We start from the raw sequence: 20147 nt of genomic DNA, 5'->3' as shown, positions 1-20147 counted from the left end.
AAGTTCATAACAGTCAAGACAAATGACAAAGAAACAAGCCGAGGGGAGGAAATAAGAGGAAATAAAACTACAGCTGCTATATTGAGCATCACAGGATATTTGAACTGCTCTGATAGTATACTAATATATTATCTGTGTGGTTCAAAAATGATTATTTCCTTGGAGTCTTATTTTCCCCTGAACTGTAAGCTATTTTAAAAAAAGATTATTTGAACTTCTTTGTCTCGGTTCTCAGGTACGTGGACGACTTGTTTAAACTAGACTCCTCGGTAGGAAGTGGCAATCTGAAACAGTTTGAAGAGGTGATCAACCAGGAGACCTTCTGGGTCGCCACAGAGATCCTGAAGGAGCCCAATGCCCTGAAGAGGATGAAGACCATCAAACACTTCATTAAGATCGCCCTGCACTGCCGAGAGTGCAAGAACTTCAATTCCATGTTCGCTATCATCAGGTGGGCTCAGCGTAGAAACTTACAAAGAGAGCGTGTGCGTGTATTGTCTTCCGAAAGCGTGGTAACACAATTATTCAGAATTTTCCTTATTTTCTCCTCAAATTACGTATAGTCATGTCAAAGACAGCTAGTTTGCACATCCCTGTGCATTTACGTCATCTCCCCTGACAGCTTTTGTGCTAAATGAGCCTTAGCCACTGGTCTCCATCGCTACATCCACAGGAGAACCAGCCTCACCTCCTCCCCTTCCCCTCTTGTCAGCTCACTGAATCAGCCCCAGACCACACAGACTCTGCAACCTCACTGCATTTAAAACAAGAGTCCCATAGCAACGGTTACATGCATTGTTTGTGGCTATTGTTAATTCCCTCTGCACTCTGTGGTTTGGCTCTAGACGGCTGTTGGACTGAGCCGAGGATGTATGTAACTGTGGCTCTCTTGTAAGGGTCAAAAACCACACAAGGAGTTAATGCTGGTTGTGTGTTTTGGGAATGAACATTGAAATATGATTGTGTTTGAACCCACCATACTTGTGTGTCCTTGTGTGTGTGTGTCCACACATATTTACAAAGCACCTTTCAATACAAAGTTACATTGTGCAAACAAAAAATAATTAAATACAACGCAATAAAAAGAGATTATACTAAATAAACAGATAAGAAAATATTAGAACTGGAGCAAGAAAAAGTACAGGTGACATCACTAAGATGCTTTTTTGATATATTAAGTTTTGAGAGATAATTTTAAAGATGAATATGGACATCCTGCAGAGACATGATTAAGCTAAACTAATTGTTTTTAACAGACATTAACATCATTGTTTCACTGCCAGACTGTGTCAGTGAAACCTGATGATGATGATGCCACTCAACAACTCTTACGTCTTACTCCATGTTTGCTCATTTTACTGTTGCAACAGCATCCCGCTCTCAAGAATAATTATTTAAAAGACATGCTCTCTCTTTAGCCTTAACCTGCTTACTTTGTTTTTTACACACATTAGTGTTTCGTGTTGCTGTGTGCTCTTTTCAATCTTCTGTATAAATTATCCAAGAAAATATTGTCTACAGTAGTAAATGTAACATATTGTGATTATGTGATTATGGTTTTGGTTATTCTGGTTTACAGAAAACAACCTTATCTTGACTTTTTCTAAATATACCATGGATACATGTTTGAATCTCACTGATATTCGCCGTCCTCTTGTTACTTTGGATCATGTGGGACAGAGCCTGCTTCCACTCTAGATCTTGACTCACAGTTTAAGGAGCTCAGCAGTATGTTGATCCTCTGTTCACTGCTGTAAAAGGCACTTCAGAGCAGAAGAGTCTGACCTCTATGTCTCTTTACACTCCTCCGCACAGTATGATGTCTGCACACATATGGCTCTCTGATGCATAACCTACCAGGGGCATCTCTGATGTGTGTGTGCGCGTGTGTGTGTGTTTAGGAAAGATAACATGCAGGGTTTCCCAAAGCATTTTATAGTGGAGGACTTCCACCCTGGCCTGCTTGAAATAAAAAGCCCCTCCTTAACATCCTTTTATGTGGGAGAAAACTGATGATTTGGTCATTTATGGGGTGAAGTGTTTAAAAATAGGAGAAAAAGAGAAAGTGGTAGAAATGATGAGTTGGGAAATAAAGAGTTAGTTAGTTAAGGTTTATTTATTCAGGAAATCTCATTGATATCAAGATCTCTTTTGCAAAAGAGAAACAGAAGAGAGAGCCAGGGGTAAGGAGGGGAATATAAGAAGAGAGGGTAACTCTTTACTTTAATCCAACCCTATTTAACATTTATAGGCAGTATTTAAACATGTAGTAAATGGTTTTTAACACTCTTAATCAGCAACATCAACATTTTTTTTAATGCTAAAATAAAACGGTCTGATTCAGATCACCAGTATATAGACAAACGTATGTGAGTGTGCTCAGTGTTGACATTGCTTCAAGGGGTCTTCTGCTCTGGAAAATAGGGCCCTTGCTTACTTAAGTAAAGTAGTAATTGTGCAAATGTCAGTATAGGGTTTCCTTTCTTCTTTCTTCTCTATCTTCCTCTGCCTCCTCATATCTACCTCTATCCTTCCCCTCCCTTCTTCCCACCATAACCCATTTATCTCTGCCCTCTCGCTCCCCCACACCCTCCCTCACACAGCGGTCTAAACTTGGCACCGGTGGCTCGGCTTCGGAGCTCGTGGGAGAAATTGCCCAGCAAGTACGAGAAGCTGTTCGGGGACCTGCAGGACGTCTTCGACCCATCCAGGAACATGGCCAAGTACCGCAACGTCCTGAGCAGCCAGAGCATGCAGCCACCCATCATCCCACTGTTCCCAGTGGTCAAGAAGGACCTCACCTTCTTACATGAAGGTAGATGGCATAATTCCTTTTTTTTTAAGCATATTCACATATAGCTTCAGTTTCTTTACATGTGTTAAAAAGCTGAGTTCATTTCTCAGGGTTGACATTCTGTTGGGTTAACTTCCTCTTTGTGGCGCGGAAGGTCAATTTCAGGCTCACTCGGGAGGTTAACATCTGCTTAATGCTTCCCCATCTTGCCTTTGTAACGTATCACACTTATTCAGGTCAAAGATACTCAAGCTGACTTCTCCTTAAAGGTTTTGTCTCACAAATGTCTATTACTGGACATGTTAGGAATTGCTCAAGCTGAAAAAAAATCTCTAATGGCTCAGCATGATTCACTATGAAAGAAAGTCAACACTTTGATCTCCAAGAGGAATGAAGGAGACAAGAACAAGGGGATTTTTACTTTGAAGATTCATCTTAGAAATATTGTTGCAAATTGCATCTTGGAAATGTCCCAGAATATCATTTCATATCATTTATCTCCATTACAATGTTGGCAGCTGACATCACACTTACTGTTTGTGCATGTATCTGTGTGTGTGTGTGTTTGTCCTCCCAGGCAATGACTCCAACGTAGACGGTCTTGTGAACTTTGAGAAGCTGAGGATGATTGCCAAGGAGATCAGACATGTGGTGCGGATGACCTCGGCCAACATGGACCCCGCCCTCATGTTCAGACAGAGGTTGGTTGTTCTGATACCTTTTCTTGTCAAGACTGACCATTTTTGCTTTTACTTGATGCTATTGGAGCCAGTTTCACAGATAAGGGTCACTTAAAGCTGTTTGAAATCACCAGTGATGAAGTTAAAGGCCCCTAATTTTAGAATTTTTATGTGGTGATATCATTCAAATTATTTTAGTGGCTTGTTCTTTGTAGCGAAATGAGACAATCCCAGTAAAAAAATAAGTTAATTCTCAGTGTTCCCCTATACAAAGGAGCTTTAATTAGCTGAACCCGAGAAGTGTCACAACCAAAAATTACCCCTAAGAAAGGAAAACTGCAAACATCAGTCTGATATCATGAAAATGTACATTTTGGCATTTTTTTTCAAAGTCAATGGAAATTTATGGCTCAGAAATCATAACACAATGAATGTTAAATTGTGTAGTGTGACAGTTTCCAATTGATTTACTGTAACAAATAAGTGAAATCGTAGCGGTTCATTGTGGTTAAATTTTCCCAGAAGTGACACCAAATCCGCAACTTCCTTCAATATGTGTATCTTTGAAACTGGCTCTTCCTGTTTCCCATCAGTTAGACTGTAGTAAAACTTGACACTTCTCAGAAAGAGGCTTGAGTTCAGAAAATCCAGAATAGGAATGTAGATTCCAGGCTTACTGCAGAAGACTACAAATGTGGGCAAAAAGGGGAACCACTGCACCATGCCTCCACCCACCAACCAACCTGGATCCTTCACCAACAGGATCAGGCACACACTCAAGGTCTGGTTTGATCAATTCCCATTCACTTCCTGTCCAGTTCATGGCTTGCTGTGTTTCGATTGCATTTCTTCTGCTGGAATGTAACGACACAAGGGCGCAGGGCATGGATCGACAGGAACTGGAGGTAGAATTGATGCCAACTGCAGTGTGTATTTTGTATCACTAAGTTTGTGTGTGTTTATCACAGTCTGTCACTGCTGCAGTGCATGACTGCCCCCTGCAGACACTCCCTTAATACTACAAGCTTAAGACATCAGAGTAGAATCACAAGAAGACTTTTTATTTTATATCACATATGATAAAACAAAAGTTTTTCAAAAAGGTGATTCAAGGACCTTTTTTCTTGATGCACAAGGCCATAAATCACACTCTTCAGGTTGATATGGGGAGATGTCCTATGTCTGGTGTCCTCCCATCTCCAATCATTTTCTGTTTTGTTTGTGGTGGCATGACCTCTACATAGTCTTGTCTCCGCCTCCTCCCCCCTGACCCCTGAACTTGTCTTTAAGTCACGCTTCAATCTTCACGCCTCTTGCTTGCAGGAAGAAGAGGTGGAAAAGTTTAGGGTAAGTTTGTCCTGGTGCCGGTTTTTTCCCGTTTCGGTCTGGACCAGCAGAAATTCAATCCACCCTGCATCCCTACTTTGTTGCCCACCACCATAAACTGCATGTCCCCCCCTTTACTTTATCTCAGTGTACACTTATGTGTCTGCCTGTGCTTGTGTGTGTGATTAACCCTTCCATTTGCAGTGCCCATTCACCTGAACCATACTCAAGTCCATCATTGACCCATTAATTGTTTGCCCTATCCATACGATGCTATGGTTGAGTCACATAGTAGCTTGAAATAATACTTAGTGTTTGTTTTTACCTCATTATACCCTCTTAATAGGAAATTCTAAACAGGGATGCACCAATCCAACTTTTTCTCTCCTGATACATCTTCCCAGACGTAAAGTTAGGATAACTGCCAATAGCTAGTGCCAATTTGATACTAAGGCTCTGTTTTTGCCAAATTTGGATCTCTCAAACACAATCCTACTGTGTGGAAGTCATTGAAGTCAATGTAAGGTAATAAAAGGCTGTAACTTCATATATCTTTTTAAAGGAATAGTTTGATATTTTGGATTTTCGCTTTCTTTCCTCTAGAGTTTGATAAGAAGATCAATACCACTCTCATATCTGTTGACATTCAGCTTAGAGCATAAGGGTTTTAACACATCGGGCCAAAACTCAGTCCTGTTTAGTAAGATCAGTATCAGGGATCGGTGCATCCCAACTTATAAACACATTCATATGAAAGTTAGTGATTTTAATTAATGTCATTCATCCATATATACAAGTACACAGTCAAACAAATGTTGTGAAAAGAGAACTTGGACAAAAATACAAAACAGACCAAGAAATCAACAAATTCTTAAGTCCCAGCAAGGACGCTGTTTAAGTGCAAATGTGACTGCTCATAACATGCTGAAAATTACATATTAAAATTCAAATAAACACAGTAAAACAGCTAAAAAGCCTGTTTAGTAAACTCCAATTTAAAACAAACCATTAGAAGTATTTACAGATACTATTTGACTCAGGTTTGGTGTTTGTTCATATCTGCATCCTGGCATAATATTACCCATATCGAATCTTGTGCATCTTTTGTTTCCTAACCCTTTTTGCCTCCATCTGACAGAATGTTCTGCTGTTCTGTACTGTGATAGCATGGCACACCAGCGAGAGCTACTTCCTTCCCAGTTGCATGGTCCTGTTTTAAAATGCTATGCCCCAACACAAAGACAGATGTACAGATTCTATGGTAGAAGAGGTATTTGGTAAGAATGTAGTTGTGCCTATTTTGTTGGTGACTGAACTGATTGTTGTGTACCATTCTTTTCTTCCCTCTCTCAATCTGTCTTTTTGTTTTCTGTCTTTGGACTTTCATGTGCATTTCTCCTGTTTCTGTATTATCTTTTTCATTTATTTCCCTCTAATCGTCTGCCGTTTCATCTTTATCAATCTGTCATCTTCTGTTCATCCATCAACACCTCACCCATTCCTTTCGCTTCTCTAAATTCCTCCCACATCTCATTATATTTCTTTACTCTGTTTACTTTATCCCACTTCTTCCTTCTGCTTCTTCATTTTTTATTTCTTGTCTCCTCTTCTTCTTTCCTCGCTATCCTCCTACCTGTCCTTTCTTTCCTCCTCCTCCTTCCTCTTATCAGGTCTCTGAGTCAGGGCAGCACCAACTCCAACATGCTAGACGTGCAGGGCGGTGCCCATAAGAAGCGAGTACGTCGCAGCTCGCTTCTCAATGCCAAGAAGCTGTATGAAGACGCTCAGATGGCCAGAAAGGTGAAGCAGTACCTGTCGAACCTGATGGTGGAGACAGACGAGGAGAAACACCAGATCATGTCCCTGCAGTGTGAGCCGGCCTACAGCACCTGTGAGTCGTACAGTCCCAGCAGAGACTGATCGAACCAAATTTTCATCAGTTCCTCAGCTTTTAAAGTATTTTTTACAACATAAGTAATTGTAGATGACCCAGAAATATAATTTTCTATGGTTGTATAATGCCTTTGTACTGCACGACATGCACATGAGCCTGTTTGAATGATTTGGAATCGAAAAAAAGGTACAAATACATACTGAATAGATTTTAACATGTCCACAAAACCGTTTTTATTTTTACGTATGTACTTTTTTATATTTTGGTACTGCTCAAAATATGTTTTTGGTTTAACACAAGGAAATTTAATGCTGGAAAAAATGGAGGTCAAGTTCATTTAAGTGTACACAGGTTACATTTGTACTACTGGCTTGCAGTGCCATCTAGTGTTTTTGCAAATGTCCTGCAGAAAATAACGAGGAAATTGATCAATCGAGTGAAAGATACTGCAGTATCATCCAAACTCTCTGTAGAACAAAGAATGCACACAATACTATAAGATTTTATTTTTAAGTTTTGCATAACCTGAATGCAAAAATTCTCCCTTTTTTTTTGTTGTCTGAATTGTATCAGTGCATCATTGGTTCATCATAGCAGCTGTGAGAGGACAGTATTTGTCCATAATATTAATCAAATCCTACCTAATATTATAACTATGACAGTGCCCAGAAAAATCAGTATGCTAAAGTGATATCTTTATCGGTTTAGAGTATGATCATCTCGCCTTAGGTCACTTCAAGACAGAGCATGTAGGTAATGTAAGTCTTAAAAGGTTTATAGATCAAAAAAAGAGCCAGCCTGAAAAAGTGTGTGAAGTTATTGTTTATCAGTTCTGGTATACATTTAAGGCATCTGATGTTGATGTTAACTTCACTGTTCTTTGATATATTATAGTATTGTTTTTTAGTAAACAAATCTGTATTATATTATCCACTTCAGGGAGGTATATTGCCTAATTTACTTGGCATTTTTTTCCCCACAAGTAACATATCTCACACTGAATAGTTGAACTGCACAAGAAGAGTACCGTTAAAGTAACATTTTTCATCTTCTTGCGGTTGCAGTGTCAAAGAACTTGAGTGAGAGACGATCCACCAAGTCGGACATGTCTCCGGTGTCTCTGCGGTCGGCTCTGCCCTCGGGGAAAACCCAGAACAGGGTGTCACAAGTCCTTCAGGTCCAGGTCCCGCTGAACCCTCTACGAAAGAAGAGCACTGCCAAGGACATAGGCACACCGAGTGAGTACACTGTTACTATACTTCAGATCATCATTATACTCATTTATGTAGACGTGTTATCTTGTATTTACAATTTCAGTTCTCATCTTCTGTATACTTCCACCTGTACAGTACATTTTCATTTATTAAGGGTTAAGAAACAACTAATTGGTGATTAACTAATCGTTTACATTGGTTTCTAATGGTCAATTCTGTGTTTTGATACATCAACAGTATATTGACATGTTGAGAAATTCCTGGGTTTTTTAATATTTTTCTCATCCAGGCCAAGTCCCTGTCAAAACGTGCATATTAAAAAGTTACTCGGAAAAATATAATTGATCATTGTATGTTTCCACACAAAGTTGTAATTGACTTTAAGAGCATGTTTGATTGAACGCAACTTAAATTTCATAATAAACCTACATTTCTAAAGCTGCAGTATAATTATAATTATGTTGTGCGCACTGGTAAAACCTAAATGGAAGAAAACATACATTTCCCAGTTCTGTATAATTACAGGTGTTTTACAGACTCCCAGCTTAATTTACTTTCCTGCAACCTTTTTTTTCTCTCTGCAGACTCAAATTCTCCCCAGGTGGTGAAGAAACCTCCGGTTAGCTCGGCAGACGAGTGGAACACAAAGAGACCATCTGATGACACCGTTTCCACCATCTCCTCCCTTCACTCCAGCCCTACGGTGTCACCGCAGGGCTCTCCGCGCAAAGGTCTGCAACAGAAACTTTGCTTTTCACCCTGTATGGTTTATTATCCCTGGGGGAAGATCTGGCCCAGAGTAGATTTAATGAAACAGGCACCTGCAGGCAGAGTTCTACAATACTAATGATAATCTTACTGAGTTGAGGTAGATCATGTGTGGGGGGAATATTCACACATTTAAAGTCTAGAAGTTGTTGAACTTTTAAGCAATGCAGAAAAAATATCTTCAGTGTGTTTTACATATTTTAATGTATGTTGCTGCTATAGTAATTGATGCCACTTCGTCCTGGGGGTCCTGTATGCACCCTGTGATTAAAATGCCCTTCTTTCCCCCTTTCAGTGGGAGGTGTAGCCAAGTCCCAGAACTCCAGCCAGATGAACTTGTCGGGATCTTCATCGTCACTGACCAGCGACGCCAGCACAAAGGCCGGCACCGCCAGCCTGCGCAGCTACGGCATAGGTGGGGCTCTCCTCCACAAGAGGATCCTACTGATGACCAGGCAGAACAGCCGAGAGAGTAGCAGGGAGAGAGAGAATCCGAGAGAGGAGGAAGAGAGAAGTGAAGTAGAAGAGGAGAAGGAGGAGACAGAGGCAGTTCAGAGAGGTTTTCATCCTCCAGAGCAAAGGAGGGGAAGATCCAGGCAGCCAAACAAGCAGGGTTCACAGACAGATACAGGGCTAAATCTATTAAGGGTAAGAGCAGGAAGCCCTACGCAGATATGGTCAGGGGTGAATCCTGAGGTCCGCACCAGCTCTCCTCCCAGTCTGCCAGGGTTAGGACCCTTGGCTCTGTCACCTCTCTCCCAGCCACAGTTTAGGAGACTCCCAGAGTCCCCCATCAGGACAAGGTTGATGTCACCATTCAGGATACTGAGGGAAAGGAGTCAGTCCAGGGAGAGACCAGTGGTAGCCAAAGAGGAAAAGGGAGGAGTCATACCCTCCTCACCTCAGGATGAGACACAAGAACAGGCAGAGCAGAGAGCCAGGAGGTCAGTCAGCCCCAACCCCTTCCTTTGGCTCTGCAGGGACAGACGCACCAGGAGAAAGACTGTCTGACAGAGATAACTGATTGAACCAGTTGTTCAGTAAAACCAGTGAACCGAAGGAAGCCAGCGTTATTTCAGATGTGTTGTTGTACATTGTTGATTATCGATTACGTTCATTGAGAATCCATCACAAGAGATACTGCAGCTTGTTAAAGTGATGTCACCACATTTCATTTTGGAAGCACAAGAGCGAGTGTTTCTTGAGAGACGAGAGCCTCAGATCTACCAATGAGTCCTAGAAAAAGTGACATGAGGAAAGCAGCATAAAAGAGTTTTCACAGCAAACATTGGGAGCACATGATGTGATACTGATGAGAAAAAGTAGATCTTGTCTGAAGCAGTGACAACAAATGGGAAGATATTTCACTTTGTTCTAGTTCTCATTTCTTTGTTTGTAGGGAAAAATGTATTGAATTTTTTGCAAGTGTCGCTGTGTCAATGAACTGCCAAATACTGCAAAACAAGTCACTGTGAAAGCAGAGAGCATATTCACCTTAACTTTTCAAAATGAAGGATGTTTTGTCACTTGGACACACTTTTACATTTGTCTGCATTTTCTCTGCAGATGAATTTATTATTTTTACTTGATTGTGTAGGTTTTGGTATGTGACTTTCTTTTGTGGCATGTAGTACTTTATTATCAAGTTCATTCCCTCAGTCAGTTCATTTGGTTCAGCAGATTTTTGTAATATTAAGTTTAAACTGTGTCCCCAACAGTGTCCTTGACAGTCAATTAATAACCATTTCTGAACTATTCAGTCTCTGTGCATGTTTAGCTTCACATTTTAGAGCGATTATAATTTCTTGCGTGTGCTCGTAACGATTGATGAAGAAATTTGAATCTCCTGAACTGCAGTTAATAACCGAACTGTGTACGAGTTCTCACAGGATACAGAATATACAGAATGTATCCTCACAGTTTCTGAAATCACCTGCTGTTGATGGAAAAAGTGGATGACATAGAAGCAGTGATGAACTGGAATAACAGTGTTAAGTGTTTGTTATTAAAAAAGGGCGCAGAAACTTCAGATCGCTCCATGTCGTCTTCTGGCTGCAGGGTAGCTCAGACAGTTCAGATCCGTTCTCAATTAATGTATTGATGTGATTTAAAGAGATGCAGTAACACAATAAGGGATAGAAATGTTGAGTGAGAGTTACACACCAACACTGACAGGGTTCGGTTATGATAATCATGGCCATCGACAGTAGAGTCACATAATTTACATTCATGCTACTGGAAGTTAGTTTAGGTAAAAATATCCACCACACAGTGTACAACATGTTACATTTTTGACAAAGTTCTGCTTTCAGAAGCTGTTTTTTTTAACTAGCATTCAAACTCCTCCTCCAGTTTGTGCTTTCAATACTCTTTTTCATGAAAATTATATTACGTCACTTTCAAATCCAAATGTCCTCAATTTTCCTCTTCCATCATCCTCTGCGCAGGTTACGCTCTCCTACCAGCCGGTAAAGCGGACAACCTGTCGGACTCGAGTCACAGCGAGATCTCCTCCCGCTCCAGTATCTGCTCGGTTGACTCCGTGCCTGCCCCCGGCCCTGACGACCGGTGTATTAGCAGCAACAGGACGTGTACTACTACTGCCACTGTTACTTCTACTACTACTGCGACTACAGCAGCTGTGCCAGTTGTTGAGAGCACAGCAGCGACGCACGCACACTTGAATGCTGATTACAACCAGCCCAGCACAAGGTAATTCACTTCAGCTCAGTGCAGTTCACCTAATCTGTCTGGTTAAGTAGATTCCTTGTATGTTCCTTGGCTAAAAATTTCGAGTGAGATTTTTCTCCCAGGCAGGTCACAAACCTCGGATCACAAGGACACACACACAAACACACACACATAATTGCCTAAAGCCCTCCCCAATGGAACCACACTTATCTTAAGTCGCTCTTACATTTCTTCTCCCAGCTGGATTCCAATTATGTCCTTTTCCCCATTAAAACTCGGAGGACAGGAAGTCATAAACACGCCAGGTTTTTATTAGCGTCCCACATTTACTGCCCTCCTCTCTCTCCTTCTTTTCTCTGTTAAAAGCGTATCGGTTTTCACGCAGGCAGCTTTTTAATCTGGCCGAATAAACAACACGCCTCTTTTATTGTCTGCTGTTTGTTTATTGTTCCTCCATGATCAGGACATTCTGTCTCATAAAGAGGAGACTATAAAATATCGTCAGACGGAATAATCTGTCTGTTTTTCTGATATTATATTAGCTCGGCAGCCTCGCCGTATAACACCAGCCTGTTTTATGAAATATGGCGCGGTTTCATTGAGTGGCTTGTTTGTCCAGTAAAACTGCGTCAGTGAATCAAACTGCTTGTTTATGAAAAACTTTTTAAAAAGTTGTTTGCTTGTCTTTTTAAACAGCAGACATAGTGATGTATCATGCAGAAAGTACTTAAAAAAAATGTTGTTTTGTAGTTTTTAGGAAGAGAAGGTAGCAAACTTTAATGGCTTGAACGTTCACTGTAACTGAATTTTACAGGTGAAATGACAAAAAAACGTTTGAAAAATCCACACAATAACTCATCTATACAAGAGCAAGAACTCATTTTGGTCGGAAGTCGTGGATTTATAGAGACAACACGGCTCATCCGTGTAACATTGAACTTCATCCTGTTTTCATTTATCTTCTTTTGTCTGTGTTTTGTTAGTGCGTGACTCTCTGACCCGCGTGTCCTCCAGCCAACAGCTTTTTATAGTTATTGAAGACACTTCTTTGCTCTCTTCTCCCTCCCTCTCTTTTCTCTCTTCATTGTCAGTGTATGACTTACCACCTTCGGTGCCACTCGACAGTTTGCTATGTTCTATTTCACACTTGTGACTTTCCTTCCCTCTGTTTCATTTTTAATGCTTTTTGGCTCGGTACATGTACAGTACCTCAACTTCTCAACAAGTCTTTACACACACTAATCTTACTATTATTGAGTAAATTTATATAGTCTACTATTCTGGTTTTAAGTCTTATCATGATTTTGATCATTTTCAGGATTTGGAATGATGAGAAACCTGGTTAATTCATGTTGTGTACATGACTTTGACAATATCCAGGTTTCAGATCGTCTATATGAAGTTTTGTCTTTGACTCTTCCACATCCAGCCACTCTCCATCCTTTTAGTACTGACTGAGTTACCTCATCAGTTGAGGATGATTAGTTTGTGGCTGTCTGGCTTCTTCATCTGATCACCAGTAAAGGGAAGATGATAGTGTGAATGAAGTATCAAAATAAATGTGCTGTGGTTGGCTAGTATCCACCTGGAAATGATCTCACTCTGTCTCTTTTTATCTGCGACAGTTCTTCATCGTTGGCTCGAGGCTACGTGACCCGAGCCTCCACCTTCACCTCCTCCATCTCTACAGAGGAGCTGACCCCAGACCACACCTCTCTGGACTCGGTGGCCGACAGCGGCCGCGGCAGCTGGACGTCCTGCTCCTCCAACTCCCACGACTCCTTCCAGAGCCTCCCTACTTCCTCCTGCCGGCCCTGGGACCACGGCATCCACGGGCACCCGCTTTCTCTCCCGCACACTCACCTGGGCGTATTCAAGCACACACAGCTGGCCGGGCCGATAGCGGAGGTGGAGGCCGCCGGTCACGCGTGGGCGAACGAGGACCATGCCAAGAAACACTCCAGAGACTCCAGCTCAGATCTGTCCAATCAGTCGCGGCAGAGCTGGGCGTCGTCCAGCTCGCTGTCGGACACCTATGAGGGGAATTACGGCACGATAAAGCGGCGAAACACCTCGGAGCACCCCTCCTCGCCAAACAACGAGGAAGGAGGGCAAAGCACAGACCCTGCCTACAAAACGGTGACGTCAAGCACAGAGAAGGGCCTGATAGGTGAGGGGTCTGGTTGCGAGTTTGATTCCCTGTAAACACATTTTGACAGGTCAACTCTGTCGCTACGTGTGTGAACGTCAGTGGCGCTTATCTAGAATAATTACAGTGGAAAACATTCTTCCCCATTTAAGGCTTTTTTGTAAAGTTATACAGGAGTTTCACGAGTCATGCAGTCAGACAGATTCTGAATATCAAGACAGCTGTCCATATTTTATATCTAGAAGTAAATTAAGTTAAGTTGAATAACTGCAGCGCTCTGTTGCTCTAGTGAACAGCTGGCAATTGCTGTGCTTCCGCATTTCTTAAAGCCGAGATCACAGGTCTCGTTTCTGTCGCTGTTTGCTTTCCATCTGACAGGAGTTATGCAGCATCTTCATCAGCCAAAGTGTAAATTTGTCTTTTGGATTTCCTGCTCTAGTTTCATGATTATGCAGTTTGCTAGTTGCTAGCTTCTGTCTCGTGCCAGAACAATCAGTCAGTTAATCTATCAGAGGATCAACAGACAATTAACTGACAACAATTTTGATAAATCGATCAATCGTTTAAGTCAAATATTCTCTACCTCTAGATTCTCAAATGTGAGAATTTGCTGCTTTTCTCTGTTTTACTTCAGTGTAAATTCGACATCTTTAAGATTTGGACGTCACTTTGGACTCTTGGAAATTACCATGGGAATTTTTCACTTTTTTTTTTACACTTAAAAAACAAACGATTAATCGATTAATCCAGAAACAAACTGACAGATTATTCGATAATGAAAATAATCATTAGTTGCAGCTCTAGTTCTGTGTGTATCTGTGGCAGCCATCCATCTCATTGCTTGTATTTTTTGTTTTGGTTCATATTTTTGGTGCATGTATAGTTTTGTATCGTGTTAGTGAAACATCACATTGATTTAATTTTTCCATCATTTTCTTTTGTTTCTCCCCTCCTCACACAACTCCCCGCACACCTCCGTTTCTTGCACCTTCTTCACTCCCACCTTTTCTCACCCCTCACTCCCCTCCTCCTTCGCTCCATCCCTCCTTTCTTTTGATCCACACCTCCATCCAGTGTACTGTGTCACCTCCCCCGCCAAGGATGAGCGTTACCGAGCTCCCCCTCCCACCCCTCCAGGCTACCACGGTCTGGCTCTGGGGGATCTCACAGACGGAGTAGTAGGTGGGCCAGGAGGTCACATCCCCAGGCCTCCCCACCTCAGACCTCCAGACTACAGTGTGGCCCTGCAGAGGAGCAAACTCCTGCAAAGCCCCGGAGCAGCCGGAGGTCTGGCTGAGGCTCGGAGGCTCGCTGGAAACCATCACCTCCACCACCAAGAGGCCCGGACAGCCGGGTCCATGCAGGGCCAGGGCCACTCCAGACCGCCCAGCATCTGCCTCCCACCACAGGAGCTGGCTGACAGTGAGGATGGTACGTGGCCATAAGGATGCTGAAATGATAAAGCACCGTTCTGAGTATGACTCTTTTAAATGAAAACTATCGGTTCTCTTGCTTTAACAATGCTAATCTTTACTTACATCTCTTAATTCATAGTTCATTTACATAACAAGGTGTTAACAGGTTTTATGGAAGGTCAAATTACAGCATATTGGTGATATGATCAAGATATAATAGTGTTTAGGAAACCACAAGCTTACAAAAACAGAAAATACTAGTCTTTTAGTCTTTTCAGTATAGATTATTCATGGATTATGGATGGACACATTCATATGTTTTTGATTTGCATTGGCAAGTTCGTGTCTACACTCTTAAATAGCGGCAAATTATTTTCTGAGGAAGAAAAAAAAGAAAGAAAGATGTCCCTCAAGAAAATATGTAAATCTGAATTTAGTCATCATCAATCAGCGTCCGCTCTCCAGTAACTTTTGTTTTGTTTTTTTGGACATTTTTAAAGGGAGTCTGATACACAAGCATTTATAAGCAGCTCACTTGTGTTTTCTACCCATTTTTCTCTTAATTTTGCTTCTCTGTAAGATTGTCTGAGCATTTGAGGTGCATGGAGACAAAATCTGGATGAAAAAAATCTGTTTAAATTGAGCTACGTCTGTCTCAAAAAGTCTGGGTAGCTTTGAATGGAAAATATTAATCTATAAACACACCATACTCATCAGAAATGATATTACTAAGTAATTTTCTGCTCCATATCTTTTGTTAGTGTTCTGAAACTGATAATTAGCTGTTTGCCAGCTTTGTGTCTTTATTTTGGTTTTGAGATTGGTCTGATATCATATGAATCCACAGACAGTAAAAGAGTCTTGAATCTATTAAATTTAGCATTTTAAACCTGCACCCTAACACTTTCCTCTCTGCTCTTTTCCAGATGAACAAGTGTCAGCGGTGTAGAGGTGGTGACGTCACGCTCACACACACATACACACACGCGCGCATATTCTCACACGGACCAAGTCGTGTTGATCAGGTTTTGGACTAAGTGAGCAGCCTGCCATCGTCACGCATCAGAGCACATTCTCCAGGCCCCGCCCACAGCCCTGTGTGACATCACCGCGGACCATAACACACCTCTGGACCAGACCAGTGGGTCATGTGACGTCTCCGCACCTGCCAGGACTCGTACAATCATTTCTTTTTGAACTCATTTCATAAAAAAAAAAAGAAGAAAAGACTGGTTTTAGAAACTTTTTAAGAACTCAGCAGATAAAGGTGGTGTGATGGATTCACATCACGGTAGACTGATGTAAAATATATATATATATATATAAAAAAAGGACAAATTAAAGAAGGAAGAGTGACGACAATGATGCCTCATGAGAAGAAGTCAGCCTCCTTGGAAACAGACCACCATGTACCTCCATTTTGCGCTCCAAGCTCTCTTGTCTAACAGCGTGTCACAAAGTTTTTACAGTTTTAAAATGTTGTACAGTGATTTTTTTTTTTTCTTCTTCTTTGCAAAGTGATTTTTTTTGTGTGTGTGTGTGTGTCTTTTCAGTTGCATCTCCGAGCTTTGCAAAGTTTTTTTATGTGAGAATAGTCAGGAGGAAAAGACAAAGGGATGATAGAGAGCTGTTGTCAGTAGTGCGAGTATTACGATGAACATTAGCTTGTGTTTTTTTTGTTTTGTTTTGTTATTGTTTCCTGTCAGCTCAAAAGAAGATGAATGTAGATGAATAAGACAACAAAAAACAATTATTTTTTTCTTGCGGTTTTTATGGGCCTCTATCAAACACAGGGGACTGGTGATGTAAATTTACATCAGTGGTATCAGTTCCCTCATAAACCAACCAAATAAACAAAAACAACAGCTACAAAACCCAACTTGAGTATCCCAGTACTCACATTTTCAACTTCATCTGAAGTCAGAAACGCCCTCAGGAGATAAAAAGAACCCTTCGAGATATTTTTCACTTCCTCTCCAGGAGGTGAAAAAAATAAAAAAATGGAAACTCCTGAATAACAGAGAGCACATCTGTTTTTGTTAAGCACTTATTGTACTTAGTTGAGCTTTAAAGAAAAAGGAAAAAAAAAAAACGACAAACAGCATCTCTCAGGCAGTTCTGAGTCTTTGTGTCGCGCTCTCCGTCACCCGGCCGCCTCTCTTATTGCTCGTTCAGTCTGACGCGAGGTACTTTAGCGGCATGCTGCCTCCTGGATGTTCTATAAAAACTGTATTATAACTCGTTTTTAATGAGCTGAAGAACAAATGCCTCGCTGCTTCCTGTAGAGTAAAACGCGTGTCGTTATTTTATTGCAGCAGCTATAATAAATTAGCACCGTGTATGTGTGTGTGTGTGTGTGTGTGTGTGTGTGTGTGTGTGTGTGTGTGTGGTCACACAACATGCATGCACGCGCATTTACACTCTTACACACACACACACACACACACACCAAAAATCTTAGTCGGTGTGCATAAAGATGAACAGTGTTTACACCACCGCTTATTTTGTTTACAGTGTTTATTAGACTAGTTGTCTATGGAATTACAAGCTGAAATGTTAAAAGTATAAGTGCTCCAGGTTCATTTGACCTTGTAAATTTGTTTATAGCGCAGCAGGAATATGCAGATGCAACATAAACTTTGACTATGTGCTCACAGTGTACCTCGTTCATCTCGGTTTTTGCTTCTTATTTAAAAGAACAAGCAACAAAAACAAGTCAACAGATAATGTATTTTACCGCCTGGCTCGCATCTCCATTCCATGTTTATAGTACATTTTGTAGAATATTTAAAGGATTTGCTTGAAATTGTTTTATTTGTATTGAAAACGGAAGCAGATTTGTACATTCTGAGTAATGTTTTTGGAAACAGTAAAAATAGTCTCTATTTGTGTTTATCTGCAGTGCAGCAGGGGTGTAACTGGAATTAGACGTTCTTCTCTTCTCCTTCTGCTGTCTGTCTTGCGCTCTGTGACGCTTCTTTTGTATTGTTTTGCCACACAAAGACTTGAAATGATTAATGGTAATATATACATGGCATATATATGAATTTATACATATATTTTTTTGTTGTTCCTTTGCCATAAATTAATGTTAACTGATCATGTATAGATGAGAGAAGAGAGTCCTCTATAAAGGCTATTTTTGAATATTTTGTTATACGAAATAATCCGAGGTTGTGATTGCCGTGTTTCTGTCTTCAGGCAGGAGTCTTTACAACAATTTCTTTTTAAGTTCTTCTCATTGTTCATGTCTTGTTTTTTCTCCTGTCACACTCTGTTGTTGGTGCCATTTCTGCTCTGTCTAGAAGTGTAATTGCTGCTGTGTTTTGGGATATGACTGCGTGCGTGTGTTTGTGTGTGTGTGTGTGTGTGAATTTTATTTGCGAGGAATCCCATTTTGATTCAGTCTGGGCGTACAGCACATATGGAAAGGCTCAGAAGTCGTTTCCGATTAAAGCTGGTCTCAGTTTGCAGCTTTGATTGCTCCTGCCTGCAGGAAGGTGGGCCCCCTGTGGGTCTCTAGCCGTCGGTTTCATGGCACGAAGCCAGTTAATTCAAACTCAGACTGGATGATTGAAAGGAGGTTTTTGATGCTATTATATCGTAGTCTGTTTGAATTGAACAGAACAAGCCCTGCCATGATGTCTGTATCTCTCCCTGCCTCTTTCTGAAAAACCTGTCAACTCAGCAGGACTTTAAAACCGAACCTTTCTCCTCACAGTAGAAACTTTGAAACAGACTGAGAGTCCGAAACTGACAATTCCTCTTTATTTGTTTTGCACAACTGTATTCCTCAGATTCTAAACCACAAATCAGTATTAATTAAAAAAAAAAAAAAAAATAGCAGCATATGCGTCTTCCAAGAGTTGTCCCAGATATTAAGAATGGCAAGGATCTTCATCAGGAGTCACAAGAAAATTATTTTTAGTTTTACCTGCTTTCAAATGTTGGATTGAGAGCAAAAGTTTTGTTTTTTGAGGGGTTTTTTTTTCTTGAAGTTGTTGTACCGAAATTCAGAATGAAACTCTTTCAGCACTCATTGGTCTTTACATCAGTGCTGTATCCTAGAAAATTAATTAAGGAGTTCTTTTTACTCCAAATAATATGCTACATATTCTTTTTGTTTGTTTTGTTTTGTTTCTTTCAGGGCTAAATTGCATTCAGTAGTAAACCCCTCCTCTACCCCCTCCGTACACAGTTGGTATGTTTTCATGGAGGACCTGACAGTTAGCAGTCATTATACAACATGTCAGCGCTTTGAACAAACATAAAACTGGAGAAAGATAAACTTCACCTCGCTCACAGTTTGATGAAAATATCTGATTGTAATTTAGCCCGTGTCCTGCCATGTTACCTGGAATGCAATAAGAGAGATGTGAATGTGTTTGATGTAGACATCTTTTGGCATTACAGCAGAAATGCACAACAATAAGCTTAAATGTGGTGAGTGTGCTGCACAATCTGTACAAAGAGGTATTAACTCGGTCTGTGGCTTAAAGTTTGCTTTCGTCTCACACTTCTCATAGCTGTTGTAACTTATGTCTTTTAGAAAGACAACATGATTTTGCTCGTACGCTTTTTATGTATTTTTTACGAGTGATTGTAAATAGTTGTTATATTTTTGTTTAAGAGAATGTTTAAAAAGGAAAAAGTACCTTTTATTTCTTCAAGTCTACTGATATGAATTTGGACAATGAATAAAATATTAAACTGAAGCGATTTAGTGTCTTTACTAATGTGTGATGTTTGGTTGCCGACGGTTCTCTAAACCGAATGTGGTGCGTCTTTAAAACATTTCTCCTACTCCTACTGCACATATTCCATTCATATACAACTACTTTAAAGTAGCAAGTATGTTTTGTAGGAAACATTTGGTCTCCTAGAGGATGTTTTTATTAGCCATGTTAGTAGCGTGGCTCTAGGGATAGAATTAACATTCAGTCAGTTGATCCACCACTTTGGTCCAGACTGAAATATCTCAGCAAATACTGGATGGATTAACATTAAAAGTCCCCAGAGAATGAATGATAAAATGGTTTTATGGCATTAGTTTTTAATGAAGCGACTCAAAGCACTTGGTTAAGGTCGTGAAAAGATTGTGGTTAAATATTGAAAAGGTAAACTTACAGCACGAGATGGGACATGTTGACTTTTTAAATATTTAACTGTAATCTTTCCATAACCTTGGTAAAGTAAGGAGTAAATAGTGAGTAGAA

At 40.7% G+C, this 20147-nt stretch overlaps 1 protein-coding gene across 3 annotated transcripts in view; it reads left to right on the top strand.

Moving 5' to 3' along the window:
* The window catches only part of rapgef6 (Rap guanine nucleotide exchange factor (GEF) 6), a 158657-nt gene extending 139011 nt beyond the window's left edge, over window positions 1–19646 (top strand). For all 3 annotated transcript variants that reach the window (XM_042431615.1, XM_042431614.1, XM_042431613.1), the window contains 11 exons: window positions 236–451; window positions 2604–2815; window positions 3372–3495; window positions 6471–6691; window positions 7759–7932; window positions 8493–8639; window positions 8972–9091; window positions 11124–11388; window positions 12993–13537; window positions 14591–14947; window positions 15858–19646. In XM_042431615.1, the coding sequence (XP_042287549.1) occupies window positions 236–451; window positions 2604–2815; window positions 3372–3495; window positions 6471–6691; window positions 7759–7932; window positions 8493–8639; window positions 8972–9091; window positions 11124–11388; window positions 12993–13537; window positions 14591–14947; window positions 15858–15880 (2404 nt within the window). In that variant the 3' untranslated portion in view covers window positions 15881–19646. The remainder of the gene's footprint in view (window positions 1–235; window positions 452–2603; window positions 2816–3371; window positions 3496–6470; window positions 6692–7758; window positions 7933–8492; window positions 8640–8971; window positions 9092–11123; window positions 11389–12992; window positions 13538–14590; window positions 14948–15857) is intronic.
* The last annotated feature ends 501 nt before the right edge of the window (window positions 19647–20147 follow it).

This window comes from Thunnus maccoyii, chromosome 13 (genome assembly GCF_910596095.1).
Source record: "Thunnus maccoyii chromosome 13, fThuMac1.1, whole genome shotgun sequence".
Taxonomy (NCBI): Eukaryota; Metazoa; Chordata; class Actinopteri; order Scombriformes; family Scombridae; genus Thunnus; species Thunnus maccoyii.
The sequence above is the reverse complement of the archived record's forward strand: the minus strand, read 5'-3'. Positions and strand labels throughout refer to the sequence as shown.